This window comes from Clarias gariepinus, chromosome 14, assembly GCF_024256425.1.
Source record: "Clarias gariepinus isolate MV-2021 ecotype Netherlands chromosome 14, CGAR_prim_01v2, whole genome shotgun sequence".
NCBI lineage: Eukaryota > Metazoa > Chordata > Actinopteri > Siluriformes > Clariidae > Clarias > Clarias gariepinus.
The window spans coordinates 22,470,391-22,488,821 of NC_071113.1; the positions used below are offsets into that span (position 1 = coordinate 22,470,391).

The 18,431-nt window shown below is 37.9% G+C and overlaps 1 protein-coding gene across 1 annotated transcript in view; it reads left to right on the top strand.

Moving 5' to 3' along the window:
* Positions 1-18,431, top strand: part of prkcea (protein kinase C, epsilon a) — a 60,186-nt gene that overhangs the window by 13,951 nt on the left and 27,804 nt on the right. Inside the window, exons 2-3 of the mRNA XM_053511376.1 lie at positions 6,117-6,180; positions 18,236-18,401. Coding sequence (XP_053367351.1) covers positions 6,117-6,180; positions 18,236-18,401 — 230 coding nt within the window. The remainder of the gene's footprint in view (positions 1-6,116; positions 6,181-18,235; positions 18,402-18,431) is intronic.

Here is an 18,431-nt window from a genome sequence, read left to right on the forward strand (position 1 = left end):
ACTTTATTCATAACCTTTAAATGCAGCACTATAGCATTACAGGCTTCCTAGTACCAGTACTTTATTAAATCTCAGGGGGAACAAAACCTGTATGATGTTTAGCCACCACCTGTTATCAGGGATTATACATAGTGTGAGCAATAAACCATCACACATATATGTGTGTGATTGTGTTTGTGTGTTTTCCAGTGGTGTGATGGTATGCAAATGTCACAGTTAGGTACAAACGTTGGTTTTGAAGTAACAGTTCAGTCTGTGGTCTTTTTTGTTGTATAGTGAAAATAAGACATTAACTTTTTTTATTAAACTTATAAACATAATTTGTAAACAGTGGCAAATCATAATTTCCTCTACACTTAATACTTTTCCTTTTTTTTTAAACAATATCCTATGTCTAGGAATCTATGTGCTTAAGTTGTTAAAGAACAGTAACAGCACTATCGGTAGTACTGTAAATAGTTACAGTAGTTATTGTAAATAAGTAATATTTAAAGGAGATTTTAAACACTATTTACACTATATGTTATTGGTGATGGTACTGTTACTACCTTTGCACAACTCAGTGAACTTGCAACTTGGGGTATAATTTCGAAATCCAAGTTTCTTCACTGTCTATGGAGTAACGTCAAATCAACTTGTCTGCAAAAAGCATTAGAAATAAACAAAGTAAAACTTTGTTAAAACTAAAGCCCTAACTACTCAGTTTGCTGTTTGCGAAAGAACATGTACAGCACTCAGCCGAGTTAGCTGGCTAGCATGTTGCTAACAAAATATGAGCATAGTTGTGTCCAGTTTCCCACTTTGTCAGTTGAATGTGCGAAGTCAGAAACAACGTAATTCTGCTCAGAAGTCCTGCTTAGGATGCAATTCTAGGTTTTTATTGTAATCTGTATTTGTATTTTGCTATAAGATAACTCTTTAGACACATGGCTGGATTTTTTTTCTGGACAGACCTCGTATGTTCAATACTCAGCCAGGCCAAAAAAATCTACAGTTTCAAAAGAATTACTGGCCTGCATTATGCAAAGAAACCATCAAAAATAGCCAGAATATGGGTTAAGAAGCGATTTATGAAATATATTAATAAAACTATTGTGCTGATTAGATTTTTCTGGGAAGTTGCATCATAAAATATTGTCAGTGGAAATCATAACTATATTTAACAATGAAAGTGAGGTTGATCGGCCATAACCTATGTACACAATGTGATGAAAACGAACAGGATTGAGACTAAACAGCTGTGTTGCCATAAGAAAAAAAAAACACTTGTTTAAGTTAAATTTAGTTTAAGCTACACTGTATATCTCATGATGCACACTAAATTCAACACCATGTACCGGGTTCAAATTTGAGTATGCATACTGTTACACACCTAGTGCCCTCCCCTTGCTGTTATAATAAACTTCATTTATTCCTATTGTTTTTGCAAAGCCTTTCCATTAGAATTTACAGCATAGATTTTGGGATTTGCTCTTTCAGCCAAAAGAATTAGTGAGCTCAGAGCTCTGTGCAGGCCAGTCGAGTTCCCATGTCTTTATGAACCTTATGTTGTGAACGGGAGCATTGTCATGCTGGAACAGGGATGGGCCTCTTAGTTCCAGTGAAGAGAAATTATATTGCTACAGCATTTGAAGACATCATATCCAAATGTGTGCTACCAACTTTGCACCAACTTTAAAGGTGAACAAACGTCATATACCGTATGGGTTGTATATACAGTATGTGACCCAATCAATATGGTAGAGAGAATAAAGTACACAAGGGATTATAGTAGTATGAAGATGACCTGGATGACTAGCCCTTGTACTTAAACACCAAGAATAGTCTTTCCTCTTCATTTAATTTATAAATGGATAAAATCAGATTGCTTTTTATTAACTTTGTGCTTAAGTTAATTTGTACTGTACTTTGTACTGTGTTGGATTTAAGAATAATTTATTAATAATTACTATCCAACTTTGTTTTCACATATGAGGAATTTGTCCTGCTGAGTGCGAGAGTATTAAATTAAATATTATAATAATGAAAGCAAAACTATTTAGTGTTTTTTGTAGTCCAGTATGGAGTATATCATAATTATTGTTTGATTTGATTATTCAAATTTACTTAATGTAAGGATAGAGTCCCCCTTAGACATTTGTCATTTTAGAGTATTTAAAAGCTGTACAATTTTGATAAGTTAAAAATGCTGCCCTGATGCGACAGGAAAAATCTTTCCAACCTTAATGTAGCCATAATTATAAAATAAATGGCCCAATTATCATGTACTGTCTGCTCTGTTTCAGGTAAGCATCATATCACATCATAACCTTCGTCTTTCGTATATAGCTGTTTTTTACCTTACATTTTGTTCTTGATTTTAATTATATATATATACTTTTTAAATGAAAGCATTCAAATTACTTCATAGGGATAGCTGTACTAAAAATACATGGTTCACATGCTATATGCTTGTTTTTGGTGCAGATCAAGTACAAGTAGTACAAGGTCTGCCCGCAAAGTAGCAAAGTATCCAGCCATTCATGTGAAAAATAGAGACAATTATTGAGTAAGTTACAGTACAAGATAAAAAAGAAACATTGTACATAGGACAATGATGCCTCAGTATCCTTCAAAGTAGGCGCCCCGGGCCCTCACACACTTCTCTTACACTGATCAACACATTTGCAAAAAATCTTTGCAATTGCCATCACAAACAAATATATATATATATATATTTTTTTTCCAACTCAACACTGTTTAGTGACCTAATGACTAGTACAGTGAAGTCGGCACTGTTCACGCCTGGGCGTTCCCGTCCACTCAGCTTGGGTGGCAGGCTACATCTATTTAACACACCGTTCTCACTAAATTAATGGGAACAAATACTCTAAATACGTTCGAAAAAAGACACTGCTTGAAAAGAATTATTGGCCTGTGCCAAACAAATAAAACATCAAATTGCTGGAATTGGGTTAAGAAGCATTTTATGAAACATTGTAAAACCTAATATGCTCAACCCTTGGTAAAGTTGCACCATTAAAATTGTCAGTAGAAATAACAGCTATATTTAGTAATAAAAGTACTATTGATTGGCCCTAAAATATCTCCACATTGTGATGAGAACTCACAGGATTGGGACTAAACAGCGGTGTCATTATAAGGAATTAATTTGTTAGAAAGACTGATCAGGAAAAATAGGCTTCAGATTCCTAGGGAGCATAAAAATTGGACATTGGGGCAAAGGCAAAATGTCATGTGGTCTGATGTGTCCAGAATGACCCTATTTGGGTGTATATTTAGACAGTTTTCTGCTCTAGGTGGTAATCTTTAAGTGACGACTAAAGACCTATCTGTTCTTTTGGATATTTGAGTTACTATTATTCACTGGTGGTACTTCTAGTTAGTAACCCAGTTTAAGGATATATCTAATGATGGAAACTTCAAAGTTGGTCAGGTAATTTTTGATGTGGCAAAAAAAATCAGTCAGCTGACTATCTGAATGACCAGGTTACCACATCAATGGAATTTACTTTCCTGATGACACGGCAAATTCCAAGACCCAAATTATAAAAGAGTGGTTCTGGGAATCATTTTCACACATGATTTTGAACCATGAACCACATTGTGCACAATAATCAACCTTTTCTTTGCCTAGGTAGTCTATGATATTTGAATATTTTTAAAACAACCAGAGATTAACAGTACTAAGCATTATCAGTGCAGCTGCAGTGAAATATTGAAGAGAGAAAAAGCTTTGCTACTTTCAGTAATGGAAGACACTGTTCTAGGCTTAGTTGGTGTGTGTGTGTGTGTGTGTGTGTGTTCAGGGTGAGTAGTTGAGGTGTTGCTTGGGTGGCTGTGAGCACTTTGTGTGTGTGAAGTGAAGGGAGGCCATCACTGGGGCAACATGCAGCTGCCTGCACTCTGTTTGTGTACCTGTATGTGTGTGTGTGTGTGTGTGTGTGTGTGTGTGTGCATGTGTGTACATTGTGCTTTGACTGCAGTTAACAGTCCTTTAGTACCTTTGTTGAGAGTGACTTGGGGGAAAAGGACATTGCAAGCACTTAGTCATGTACACACGCGCGCACATGCACACACACACACACACGTACACACATGCACACCCACGCATAGCCAGAGAATCTTGACTGTGCCTTGCCAACATTGTTTAGCTGCAAAGCATTTACCCCTCTTATACAGACAGTATCATCAGAGAAAATTGCACACGTGGGACGATTGAGCACGTACACACATACACGCGCGCACACACACGTGCGCGCACAGACACACACGCGCACACACACAAACAGTAGCTTTTCCTTCCTTTGCTATATTTAGTGGCCGTTGAACCTTAGAGACAGCCTCGCTGGAAGAGGTAGCTCGAAGAGGCAACAGTTGAATGGAATCTGATGACATCAGCGGAAGGGGGAGGATTTTTAATGGCAGGATGATAGACATGTCATCATCTCGTTTGTGCTTTAGATGACATCATCAGCTATTCACATGGAATCTGTTATTCAGCTTATTAGATTGGGACACTTCCAGGGAGACATTTGTCTCCCTGAGAAGGAGGGAGACTACTGACAGATGTACTTTTTTCAGATTTTTGATGTAATTTCCTATTATATCATGAATATTAATATAGATATTGTAAAACCGAGTCTATTTACTTGCATGTGGTTCATTTACATGTGATCTCACACAATAAATTAGTAATAATAATAAACAAACAAATATACAAACAAACAAAATTCTAAGTATGGATTTAATAGCTGTTGCAGGGCCCAGGAGCACAGACTCTAACAGCCAGTCGTACACTACAGACAATTTGGGACGACCAGTCTGTCTTAAATGCATGTCTTTGGGGTGTAGGAGTAGTTTTGTTGAAAATGCTCCTTAAATTTTACTTGTTCCAACCTACAAAGATCACCATCACAACTTTTTACGTAAAAGTGACCAGGCATGAAGCTGCACGTCAGATTTATGGAAAGGAGAGAAGGTCAGAAAAGGGCTTATTTGTGATAACTCTGTCCCAACTGGGTTTGAGCAGTCTCTCTGAGAAGGAGGGAGACTACATCATTTCAGAGTACTTTTAATCAAATTCAACATTTTCAAAAAAAAAACAGTACAGGTTTAAAAAATTGGTAGATCTTTATTAATACAGATTTTGCTCAAATTTTCAGTTACTTAAGCAAATTAAATGTCAAAGTAATTGATTATCTCTGAGTTTGATAACACATCCTGGCAGCTTATAAATATTTTTAGATGTGTGTTTGTGACTGTACTGTGTGTAACGATAAATAGGAAATTTGCTGAATTTAGAAATAATCCAGTTCAGAGTTCAGATTTGAACCTTCCAAGTATCCTGATTCAGCCATCTTCCTGACAAGCCAATCCTCCTCCAGCTATTGGACACTCCACAGCCTTCACTCTTTCCATCCCCCTCATCTCATTCTCTCTTTCTCTGACTGTCTCTTGCTGAATAATGAGATTAAGCAGTGGTTTGCTGTCAGTGTAAAGCTTCTGCCTCTCATGGCCCAGCTGCCCCATGCTGTGCTGATGGCAGGGTGGGCATTGTGGTAGTGCAAATGATCTGACTTGGATTTAATAAACATCACCATTCTCCACACTAATTGTCTGTTACTCAGCCTGTCTATAACTAGAAGAATCAGCTATATGGGGCTTGATGAAGATGCAACAGTACGGCGGCGTAGCATGATAAGAAAATCCCCATGTTAGTCCTGTTATGCAATATTTAAGATCAGGACTGTAAAAGGACAAGAAGTTCAAAAGTAACGAATAGAAATTCTATGTTTGGTAAATAATCATGTCTAGTGCAAATATTTATTGAGATTATGTCATAAGAAGTTATATAACTTATTGTCTGCCACATTAGTAAATTAACGCTGTAAATAGAGATTGCACTGAAAAAATAATTAAATGCTTGTTTGGAAATTTTGTATTAAGAAGTTTAAAGGCATAGAGGCTGATGAGATGCATGGTGTTATGAAATACGTAGTGAAAAGTGCTTTGATGTTGCAGCGATGGTATAATCCTCCAATCCATCAGCTAGAGTGATATTTGCCAGAGTACAAGTCCTCTAATCTCTAATCCCCTGTGTGTTCTCTCCTCAGATTGACCTGGAGCCTGAGGGTAAAGTCTACGTCATCATCGACTTGTCAGGATCCTCTAGCGAAGGTAAAATAAATAAATAAAAGCAAAAACCACATTCCACAGTAGGTGTTCCCTGATTGAAAATCCTGAATGTTTCAAAATGCAGCAAATCAATACTACATCAATGTGACTTTTCTTTATTGGAACAACATTTTGCTGTGATGAAGGATCTGTTTTGTTTCTGATACATAAGCGTTAACACGACAAGTTTAGTACTTCCTTTGTGTGTGTTTGTGTTGGAGAAAGTGGCAGCTATCTGCAGGGAAATCCCACTCTTTTAAACTCTGAAAGTGTGTGTGGGAGCCGGAAATGCGAGGATCATAGCGTCTGAGCAACCCGAAGAGCTCCCACGCAATACTGCAGCTCTCGACTGCAGGATGGCACACACAGGCTTCCTGTGCACTGGAGCAAATCTAATGAACCACCACATATCTATTTCAGAATATCAAATGCACATATTGAGACTCGGAATATTCTTTTCCTATAAAACCAAAAAAAAAAAAAAAGCTTCTCCATAAACCAGGCTTTAAGAAATTGATTATGTTTTGTTTAAGCCACAGTCAGGAATTTTTTTTCTTTTCTTTCACACTGAAATCTCTATATTGACCATATGTTTGACTCATGCACATGCTAAGTGAGTCAAAATTATGTCTTTATTCCTTAATTTCTCTCACCATGGTACTAGCCTAAACCCTTATATTTTTTGTTTGGTCAGCAAGAGCACTGAGCATCCGGAGTCGATCATATATACAGTATCTCAAATTACACAATGCTGTTATAGTGTACTAGTGAATATTAGAGCAGTCATAGGTTTATCACAGATAATCTGCATTTTTGAAAACCACAATGCAATGCAGAAAGCAGAAATAGTGTTTTTAATTCATTCATCTTTGTCTATACTGCTTATCCTGTGTAGGGGCACAGCGGGCCTAGAGCTTATCTCAGGGAACTTAGGGTATGTAGGGTGGCAACCACATGTCTTTGATCTGTGGAAGAAACATGAAGTACCCCCAAGTACATGGAGAACATAAAAACTACACACACACACACACACACACACACACACACACACACACACACACATAGACTAAAGGTTAGATTTGAACCTCCAAACCTGAGAGGTGACACTAAGCCACAGTGACACCTTAGTGATTATTGATAATCAAACATAATGTTACATTGTAAACATGAGGCTAAAATATAATAATAATAATAATAATAATAATAAGCTTTTAAATGTAAAGTATCTTAGGAAAAAATTACTCAGTGATGCAACACTATGTTTTAAATAACATAAAGCTGAAAGTGATTATAGAGGAAATTATTAAGGTAGTATCATCATTTTATCATAAAATTTAATGATTTAGCTTGTGTTTTTATTCATCAATTTTATAACTAGTAACAATTTTCCTGTCTCTGCTACATAGTGTGCACTTATTTTTAGGCAGTCTAACATGCAGTTAGGCCGAGTCCTATTCACTATAAGCTTTCTATGTGCCATCAAATTTAATGATGTTTTTTTTTTTAAACTGTGTGACGTACTAAATGCCCAATAAGTTGGTACCCGACCTTAATCTATAAAATGTGACTAAAAAATTATTGAAATTAAAACATATGCAGTATACTGTACATGTTTGTTTTTCATTTGACAGCTGGTTTAAAAATCCCGAAATAACATATGTCACCATGGCTTCCCTTCACTGGGGGTTGTGTTTACTGCCACAAGCGATACAAGGGTCATTTCAGCATTTCAGCACTGAAGGAAATATATATTTCGTTATGTAACTAATAGGAACACATGAGACCTCAAACAATGGAATATTTTATTTTCTACCTTCAGAGACTGAAATATTATAAGATATTAAGAAAATTCGAAAATAAATTTGTTCTGACAGCTCTAATGTAGATAAGGCTTTAAACATACTGAGCTGGTTTACCAACATCCTGAGATAATATCTCCCTGAATTCCAGAGGATGCTGCCAGGATTAGCAGATACACACACACACACACACACACGTACACACCAAAAACAAACACACAGATGGATGATTAGTGTGTAAAACGATAATGGTGGTGGTGTGTGGTTGACACTGTAATCACAGGCCCCTGCCGCGTGGTGTTGGTAACTAATTTCAGTTTAATTCTAGCTTGTGTGTGTCTCACTGCAAACAGTCGTTCTGTGCTAATGTGTGGGCATGGCTCAGCACCATGTGCACAGTGCCTGGTCACTTTGCATGGACCGTTAATGAAAGTGCAGCATCATTCATGCCTCATTTGAATGCTCTTATGTGCACACGCTTGCGCTAAGTCCGCTGAGGGCATTGATCTTTCCTCTGTTTCAGAAGATTGCTTTAGTGTGACTTTGTTCATTCTCATGCACATTGATTTCTAGTTGATTTTCTCCATCGATCCAGAATGCTGTGGTTTGACTGGATAGGGGGATTTAATTCCAACATTAAAGTAGAAGTGGGGGGGGGCAGTGGTGGCTCAAACAGCAAAGACACTGCGTTACTGATCGGAAGGTCAGGGGTTCAAGCCCCAGCAATACCATGCTGCCTCTGTTAAGCCCTTCAGCAAAGCCCTTAACCCTGTGCTGCAGGGGTGCTGGATCCTGGCTGACCCTGTGTCTCTGACCCCAGATCCCATACTGGGATGTATGAAAAGAAAAAAGGTACTGTATTTGTCACATGTACTGTAAGGTATATGTGCATCTGTAAGGTATATGTGACAAATAATTTAATCTTATATGGGCCAGAGAATGAGTGCGAGTTATTACACCGGTAGTTTAAAATTTTTATCTGTATAATGTTAGCCGAGCTCCTATCTAACCATTACTAGCTTGGGTTTTGTATTTAAACTTGCAGCTATTACACATCTTTGACATGTAACGATAGTAATATTTAATGGAATGTATATTTCAAAAACTTTGAAAGTACACCATTTGTGGAGTCTTCTGTTGATTTAGTGATGAACAGCATATCTCTTCATGTCATTAATTCATGGAAAATGCATTGTTTTTGCACAAATGCTTGACAGGTTCTTCTTTTCCCAGCAGTGTATTTCCCAGATTTCTGTTCACACATGTGCCCTCTGGGTAGTTTCCCTGTAATTTCCCTGTAGTTTTGCATGCATTTCTACTGTATATGATATTAACACTAGATCTGGCTTCACACATTAAGTTAATGATCAGAAAATTCCAAAACTAAAATCTATTTGTAAACCCGTAATAGACTTTTAAATCCTAAAATTTTATGCATTGTCACTGACCGCCCATTATTCAAAGCCTTGAAGCTTTAAAGGGGACCTATTATGCAAACATTCCTGTGTGCTTGAAGTTAGCATGTTCTCCACCGTGCTTGGTGGGTTTCCACTGGGTACTCTGGTTTCCTCCCACAGTCCAAAGAGCCACAGATTAGGCTAATTGGCGCTCATGCCCTAAGTCTATTCGGATAGGCTCCAGGCCCCCCGCAATCCTGAATACAAAATAAAGTGGTATAGATGATGAGTGAATGAGTGTGTTGGTTGGGGTTTAAACAATGTGACCTAATGTGACTTTATATAAGAAGATCCCCTCCCTGAACTTGTTGCTCAATGGTCCTCAGCTTTGCCGTTCTCTGCTGGGGCATGGTTCAGCAGTAGCTCATTTGCATAGACACTGAAACGGTGCATCTGTAAGAGGAGTAAAACAGAGGTAGGGAAAAAAATTATTATCTAAGGAATATTTTATCTGAAGCATTAACAGAGATACTATGCAGGACCTCTGAGACCTGTGTTAACCTGTTAAAGAATGTGTAAGATTTGGGTTCTTTACCTTTACTTGCATCGAAAGTCCAGTTGTTATGTTTAAGGACGCAGTGTGTAACAACTTACATGTACAGCAGATTTTGTGAAATTTATATTTTTTATGCTTTAGTTCAAGATTTTTACCTTTATCTTTTCTTTGCTGACTTTCAGCCAATAAAGGATTATTTCCTGCAGCCCAACCAAGTTAATCTTTTACAAAATAATATTTGCTTCTGTTTTTCTTTATTGACTTTATGTTGCTTATTTGAAATAAGCTGCCCCAAAAGGCATCAAAGCGCTGTACTGTACGTCTGTCCAGATATCATGCTGATCATTTCTGAGGATTTGTACGAGGTCATGTCCTTATGGATTGCTGTGTCGTACTGTAACTCCCTTCAGATTAGTTAAGTCTAATGGAAGCCAATATGAAAACAAAGACACGTCCAAAATGCACAATTTCTTTTCCCAGTGATGACCCCAACATGACCTTTTACCTGCTCCCATGGAAGAAAAGAACCCAGTGACATTCAGGCAGTAAAGAAAAGGGATACACATTTTTTCCTTCCACAGACCGGCCAATCGATGGCACACACCAACACGTACACACAGGAGAAACTCTCCAACACTGTGAGTTATTTTCAGTGATGCCTCAAGCTATGCAGTCTTGAATAGCTCACACTGCAGCTTCCCACAATCCCTGCACCATTACCCATAATCCCACCTGCATTGGCCTTGTCCTGCTCAACAGTAGTTCAGACTGGGGGATACTGTAAAAAAAAAAATGTTTTACCTTCTTTCAAAACTCTGCTGACTCTACAATCCCTGTGTCAGGAAGACAGACTCCGTGTAATTATTAGATTTGGAATGAGTCCCATCTGGAGCAGTCTCATCTTTTTCTGGACTGCCAAAAAACTTCTTGCAGAAAAAACTGAATTTCACACACAGTGGGCTAAAATTAAAGACGATGTTTCTGTATGCTGCTTCCTCAGGCCATGAATCGAAGTTTATAAAACTGGATTTATTTAGTACAACTTATCTGAGCTTCCTGAATCAGTCTATTCCTGATCATAACTGATGACATCAGAAGGCTATTTATGCTTTCAGTCCTTCTGTCATGGTGCTAAAACTAGCATCTTAAATCAATGCCTAATTTAAATGTAATTGTGTGTAATTACATGAATCACTATCAAAGAGTTATATACACATCCATAGGAGGAGGACGTTCAAAGATGTTCTACAAGCTTGATGAGAGAAGAGTTCGTCACACACTAAAAGTTCATGTTCTAACTTTTTAATATAGACCCATATCACTCACTTTGCACTAACTACTGCAATGAGCAGGATTTAAATAACTAACCCTGGCTGAGGAACTCGTGTGTGTGTGTGTTAAGTGTGTTAAGTGTGTGGTTCTCGCATGTATATATGCATGAATACGTTAGGTTTGTTATATATCGCCTGACCAAGGTTTACATATCTTAAAATAGCAAACGAGACTAAGCTATGGATTATCGTACACAGATGCTCACAGACTCCTAGGGACATTCAGACTGTACAGAATGTGTACTGCTGACTATTGATTGAATTACTTACCTCTGTGTGTATTTCTAAAGAGATCATTTTACCTAGCTTGTTTGACTGCCCTCGAGATGCATCATTAAACTCCAGAATTGAGAAATATTGACAACGATTAAAATGGTAGACAAATCAATTGAATAAAGTAACTATTCCACATTACATTTAAACATCTAATAAAAAAAGAAATCTTACTTTTCTAATGGCAGTGTATTATTGATCTGATTACTAAATAATTATTGCTCTTTTTCAGATAGTGTTTTATGTCAAGCCCATACAATATTTGGAAAGATCATTGCCATGCTTAAAGAATATTTAAAATAAATGCACCTTTTATCCTTGAAAGCTAGAAGATAGGAACCTCCTGAGACCTGGCCTCTACTGCTGTACTGTTTACATTGCAATTTTATCTCATGGCTCCTCTTTTTTAGCATTAGGATTGTATTAAATTATACAAGAATATATAGACAATGTAGTTGGGAGAAAATGTCATATTCTCATATGAGGACTTTCAGGCCTCAAAAGTTTTTTTTTTTTTTTTTTTTTTGAGAAAAAAGTCTTTTCTGGAAATCTGTCTTTACTTTCGACCAGATTCTCTTCCCCTGTATTATAAATATAAAGTTGCACACGTTTAAAAAGAGTAATCTTGCAATGCTTTCTACTGAAATTTGTCCGAACTGACTACATGTGCATGTATAAAGTATAAAGGTATTGAAATATCTTTTGGGGGTTTTCCAAATTGCTCATAGTGTGCCCTGTAATAGATTGGCACCCAGTCCAGAGTGTCCCCTGCCTAGTGCCCCGAGTCCCCTGGGATTGGCTCCAGGCCTCCTGTGATCCTACACACGATAAGTGGTGTTGAGAATAGGAAAATGTGAAATATCTTCTACAAAGTGTCTTGGGCTTTTCAGGAAAAGCTCAGTGCTGTTTTTTTTTCTTGAGGACAGACTTCAGACATACAGTCCCCATGTGATTAACCACATTTTGGATCTGTTATTAATATGTTTGTAGGAATTCTTACCTGATTTTCATTTAAGGTTAAGATAATTAATAAATTCATCTTTCCTTATTATATATTCTGTACACAACAATGTCCTTTTCTAGCCTTACCTTAGCTTTGTCTGTGGCTTAATTTGTTCCTAATGTGTGCAACCCATCACCAATGACCATGCAAACGCATGCAGCTATAGAGAGAGTGGTAGAGCATGAGGTCTATTTTTAGCATATTCCCCTTCTCTCTCTCTCTCTCTCTCTCTTTTTCTTTATCTCTCCCTTAGTGATTTGTTTCGAGCCGATCATTTCCTATCATTCCATTCTCTTCACTCCCTCATCTCTGCACAGATTCTCACTGCTATCTCTGTCATGGTCGAATCGATCGGTGCACGAGTGTGTTCGGGGTCTTTTCCACTCTCTCCTCGTGTTTGTACAGCAGGGCAGCCCTGGCGCTCCGATCGTTTAGATTGCGGGGGTCGTCATGGAAACCAGCCTGTGAGCTCACAGGTTTCCAGGGATGGAAAAAAGGCGAGAACAAGGTCTGGAGAGGAAAAGAGAGAAAGGGGCCAAGGGATGAGTGACATGCATGTAAAAGGGATTGTTCTGAAGTCTTCATCTGTTTAGAATCTGGTTTCAGCATGCTTATAGCACCTTAAACGCCTGTTAGAGTTTGAAGGGTTTTTTTTTTCCCTTCATGTGTTCATGGAAATTGTAGTTTTTCATTTAACGTAGTGTTTTTGCACAGTGGAGTAGTTCTTCTCTGCTGTAATATGTTGAGAGAGATATTTGCCAGATGGCTTGTTAGATAACATCTCCTCGAGACACAGCGTGTCCATCACATCTCTGTATTTATCCTCTGCCAGGTCCCAGGGTGTTTGGGGTAAAAAGAGATGAAGATTGAAGAATAAATCTCTGTGCCCTTTGCTTAGTCAGTTTTTTTTCCTGTCACTCTTATGTTGAGGAAGACAAATGAGATGAAGCTCCACAGCTCTTAATAAACAAATAATAAAGAATGGTTCTGCAAAATGTGCTATTTACACAAGGTTCCTTGTACCCAAAAAGTCTTGCTTATTCAGTTCTTTAGGTAATAGTTGATAGAATACAAGTTTATCACAAATGTAAATATCCAATCAATTCTATTTGTATATTAGATATTGTCATAGAAGCAGTGTTAAAATAAATCTGGATGTAATTTAGATCACTAATGAACAAGCGACATCGAGAACAATCCCTAAAACTTAGATTGACTCAAACACTTACTAGTGTTATAGTGAGATTAATAATCACTACGGAATACAGTTGTAGAAGACTAAAGGCAAAAAATAATGAGTTTGTGTTACAATGATGTGCAACATGAGCATATTCTGAGTGAGAGTCCTGGAATGAGCACAAGCCAAAAATCTACAATATCTAGGCGAGACTGTCAACTGAAGCTTAGGTAAAACCTTGGCATTAATTGTTTTTGAGTGAAAATGATTAGGGTGTCCATGTGTGATCACCTTCACAGCAGTAGGTGAGTCATAATTGCTGAAAGCTCCCAGCAGATGTAAAGCATCAGATGAGTCAGGCATCAACCTGCATCCAGCTCCTCAATAATGTTATGCAGGCTTGCTGATGTGGCTTAACAACCAATATGACCTACTGCAGTAGTTCTGAACTTTTGTCCTAGAGGAATACCTGCTCTGAAAATTATGTGGTTTCCTGGCTCTGTCACACCCACGTCAATTTAGAAAAGGCTGTTAATTAGCGGACTAATTAAATTAGGTACTGTAGGAACGAAGAAAGCACTAAAATATCCTTTGAGAGAGTTGCGAGCCACTATAAACATGAACAAAACATGACCATCAGGGCTGTAGTGGGGTCTAAACACAGAAACTACTGTATGTTTATGCACCTCCAAAGTCTGAAATATTATTTACCCAATGCTGACTAGCTTAAGCGCAAATTTAAAATTTTATTTAAAAAAAAAATAAAATTAGATTTAAAGGTTATTTCTAGAACTTTAGCAAATTTTAGTGGTTTGCAATGTCGCCTTGCACCTTCAGGTTCCTGGTTTAATTCCCACCTTAGCTCTGTGTGCATCTTCTCCCCGTGCTTAGTGGGATTCCTCTGGGTACTCCTGAGATTAGACTCATTGGCATTCCCAAATTGTCGGTAGTGAGGAAGTGAGTGTGTGTCTATTTGTGTGTGTGTGTGCCCTGTGATGAATTGGCACCTCCTTAAGGGTGTACCTGGCCTCGTTCCCCCTCAGTCTCCTGGGATAGATTAGACTCTACCTCAAAGCACTAATCATATAGCTCCACTCTAAACTTATGCGATTAGACAAGCTTCAGCTAAAAACTAATCATCTTAACATAAGAAACATCTCGACTGAGTGACTAGATACTGTACATGTTATTGGAGTAACATAAAAGTCCTTTAAATAGGCCATGTACCATTGAGCACAGTGATAAGTACTGAGATGTGATTGAGCACATCATTGGACCATGCTGTTTTTGCTTTTACTATCATAAATTTACTCATCATTTAACAACGTGTCAACAAGCATATCAGATACGTCTCTGATTAATTTCAGCTGTAGTGAAATTGATTGCCCTCAAGCTTATCGTATGGCTCTGTATTGTGTTTTTAGCAGATGTGTGATTTCTCACACCCTCTTTCTCTCTGATTAATACTGTTATTATTGGTGTGTGGCCAAACTGTGGCTGGCTTGAAGTGTGCTTGTGTTGCCTGTTTATGTTTTGTCTGGGGCTGAAGTAGTGTTGGCGTTGAATTGTTGTCCTCTGGCAGTCTGGCAGTGGGTGAACATGGTCCTCTGTTCCACTCGGCCTGCCCTCTCATCAGCTCAACCAATTCATCCTTTACAACACAATGACTGGAAAAGGGATGAGGGAGAGAATTTAACAAGAGGAAAGTAAGACTTAAAAACTTTCTGGTGAGGATGAGGGCACATGTATTCTGTCTTTTACCATAGCAAAGTAATAATTTATCCATCCATTATCTGTACCGCTTATCCTGTGATCCTGTCTAGGTTTTGAGCATTTTTAAGGTGTGGAGTAAGCATTCTACATCGTGCTTTATTTGAATGCTAATTTTCCATCTTCAGCAAAGTTCTTATTTGGATTGAAATTTTATATTTTCCTTAGACATTTTGTTGTCAAACGCCATGCTTTTATGCATTGTATTTGCATTTACAAGTGTCTACAACTAATGTTGTGTGTGTTCACATAGACTTATTTCATGGTAAAAACAGGATTCCAGGCTCCATTTTTACGTTACAGCCATTGATGAACATCTAGAGGAACATCTGGAGGTTAAAATAAAAGCACAGAGACATACGTCCTAGACAGCCATAGATACACACAAGCACATACTATACACAAGTATTTTTCAATTATTTTGCATATTTTAGCATACAATAGGCTCTAGATGTAGACAATGATAAACAATGATAGAGAATGTTTGAATAATCATTTAAATTCCTGACTTACGAACGAGTTCCGTTTCTGGGAGCACGTGTGTAAGTCAGATTTGTTTGTAAGTCAGACTAATTAGTTTTATACACCTTTGAATCAAATTGAAAAGCATAAAAAACAAACACAGGTTTGGTCAGGTTAGGACAATGCTACACTTTGTTTAATGCGTGCTGTTTCGGACTTTAAACTTTTGTCAGAATCTTTTTTGTCTGAACTGTCAGTTGAGGATATTCCGAAATTAGAATTATTCACCATCTGGACAGCTTTACAGGACAACCATTTTTTATCATCACGCTCCCGGACTGACTCATTGAAACCGGTGAGGTCAACTTATTTATCCCACAGCCCTAAAAGCGCTCACATACAATATATCGGACTTTTATACATTCAATTAAACACTAAAGATATTGTATATAATTGTAAATATTGGTATCTGGTGCACTGCAGTGTCTATTTTTTTGTACAATACACATGAGCTACTCCTGTCATTTGTTCACATCTACAGTATAAATGTAAATACAGATACGAATGCGTGGCTGTTCGTATCTGCAGAAATTTGTAATTTGAATGTTTATAAGTCAGGGACATGAGAGAGAGAGAGAGAGAGGGAGAGAGAGAGAGTATTCCTAAATGTAGACATAAATAAATGTCTTAAGGTACCGCTTATTTCTTCATAATTTGCTACCAAAGAGTCAGACTTTCTTGTATTTTTTTATTTACACTTTTATTTATATTTATTTATAATGCACTTTTAACAGTTCTCAGTGTCACAAGGCAGCTTTACAGAATAAAAAAAAGAAAAATTATAGTGAAATGTGTGAGAAAATATGTATAAATCATAATGATCAATTTGTCTCTGATGAGCAAGCTGAGGGTGATGATGGCAAGGAAAAACTCAATGAGGTGACAATGAGAAGGAACCTTAAGAGGATCCACTCTCAACAGGGAACCCATCTTTATTTGGGTGATAGTAGTCGTCTAGTAGGAATAGTTCCTCTGGCTTTCTGATGGAAGCTCATTTTTTGTCAAGTTTTTGGCTCTAACTTGCAGTCCAGTCGCATGTCATATATAAACTATAAAGTCATAGAACACAGATGCATTATAGCCATGTCGGTGGCAATGTATGGAATTTAAGCATCGTGTCTTTTGTGTATGTTTGTCTGTGTCTCAGCGATTGTAATTGTGACTTTGTTTGCTATATTAAAATATGCTGTGTATCAGGGCTTGAGCATCACTAATGGTTTGTAGATTTGTTTTCCTGCACTCTGTTACATTCTGCCCCCTAATCAGATAAAGCATTATGTAAGCACATCTATCCCGCTAGAGTCCTCTCCTCTGTAGCTGCCCTTGCTGAAAATAGCCAACAACACGTGCAAATATGACGAACATTCCAGCAGATTACTGATATGAAACAGACAAAGAGGCAACAGATGAGTTAATGGTTCATACGTTTGTAAGTATGCAAAGCGAGATTTCATTTAAAAAGTTTGATTTCCAATTAAATTTTTTCAGTGTACACACACACACACAAGCTGAGAACTCAGCCCAATCAATGTTATTCTCCATGCATTATGGTGTCCCTCAGGCTATGTGATCTGACCTGTGTTAAGGCACATGGCTGAGCAGAGCACATGCTAGGTCAGGTGCTCTCAGGCCTCAGGTCTCTCTCATTCCCTCTCTCTCTCTCTCTTTCTCTCTCTCTCTCTCACACACACACACACACACACACACATACACACAGAGCGTAGAACCTTCAGGGGGCAATTAGGTAGAGGAATAAAAGATGTGTTTGTTCTTACTCTCTGCTGCCTGAGGTGACCTCAGACTGTGGGCTTGAGTAAAACTCTGTTTTAAAGAGGGATAATTCAGTGTAGCATAAGTTGGTGTGTTTCCCCTGCTTATGATGTTTCACTGTGCATGTGAGAGTGTGTATGACTGTGTATGTGTATGGGAAATGTATGAGAAAAGGAATCAATCAGAGGTAAAATTTTGTCCCATGCATTGCCCCTTTGCATGGTGATGATCCCAAGAATTTAAAGGCGATTTAAAGCTATAGATAGTAGATTTTGTTGTTGTTGTTTGTCCTGTGGCTCAGCAGAGAGTTTTTTTTTCTTTGACTATATAGTTAATTAACAGCTACTAATCTATCCTATAAGCTCGGTGTTTGGGATGTAATGTTAAAGTAGTGACTCCGTTCTGACTCAGTCTTTTAACTCGTGATAATCCACATTTTATGTCACTTTGTCTCTGACAGCTGCTGCATCTGGGGAAAATGAAGAACGAGTGTTCCGTGAGCGCATGCGACCCCGTAAGCGTCAGGGGGCAGTGCGCAGACGTGTCCATCAGGTGAACGGACACAAGTTTATGGCCACTTACTTGAGACAGCCTACTTACTGCTCCCACTGCCGTGACTTTATCTGGTAAGCTTTCTCTCACCCGCTCTCTCTCAC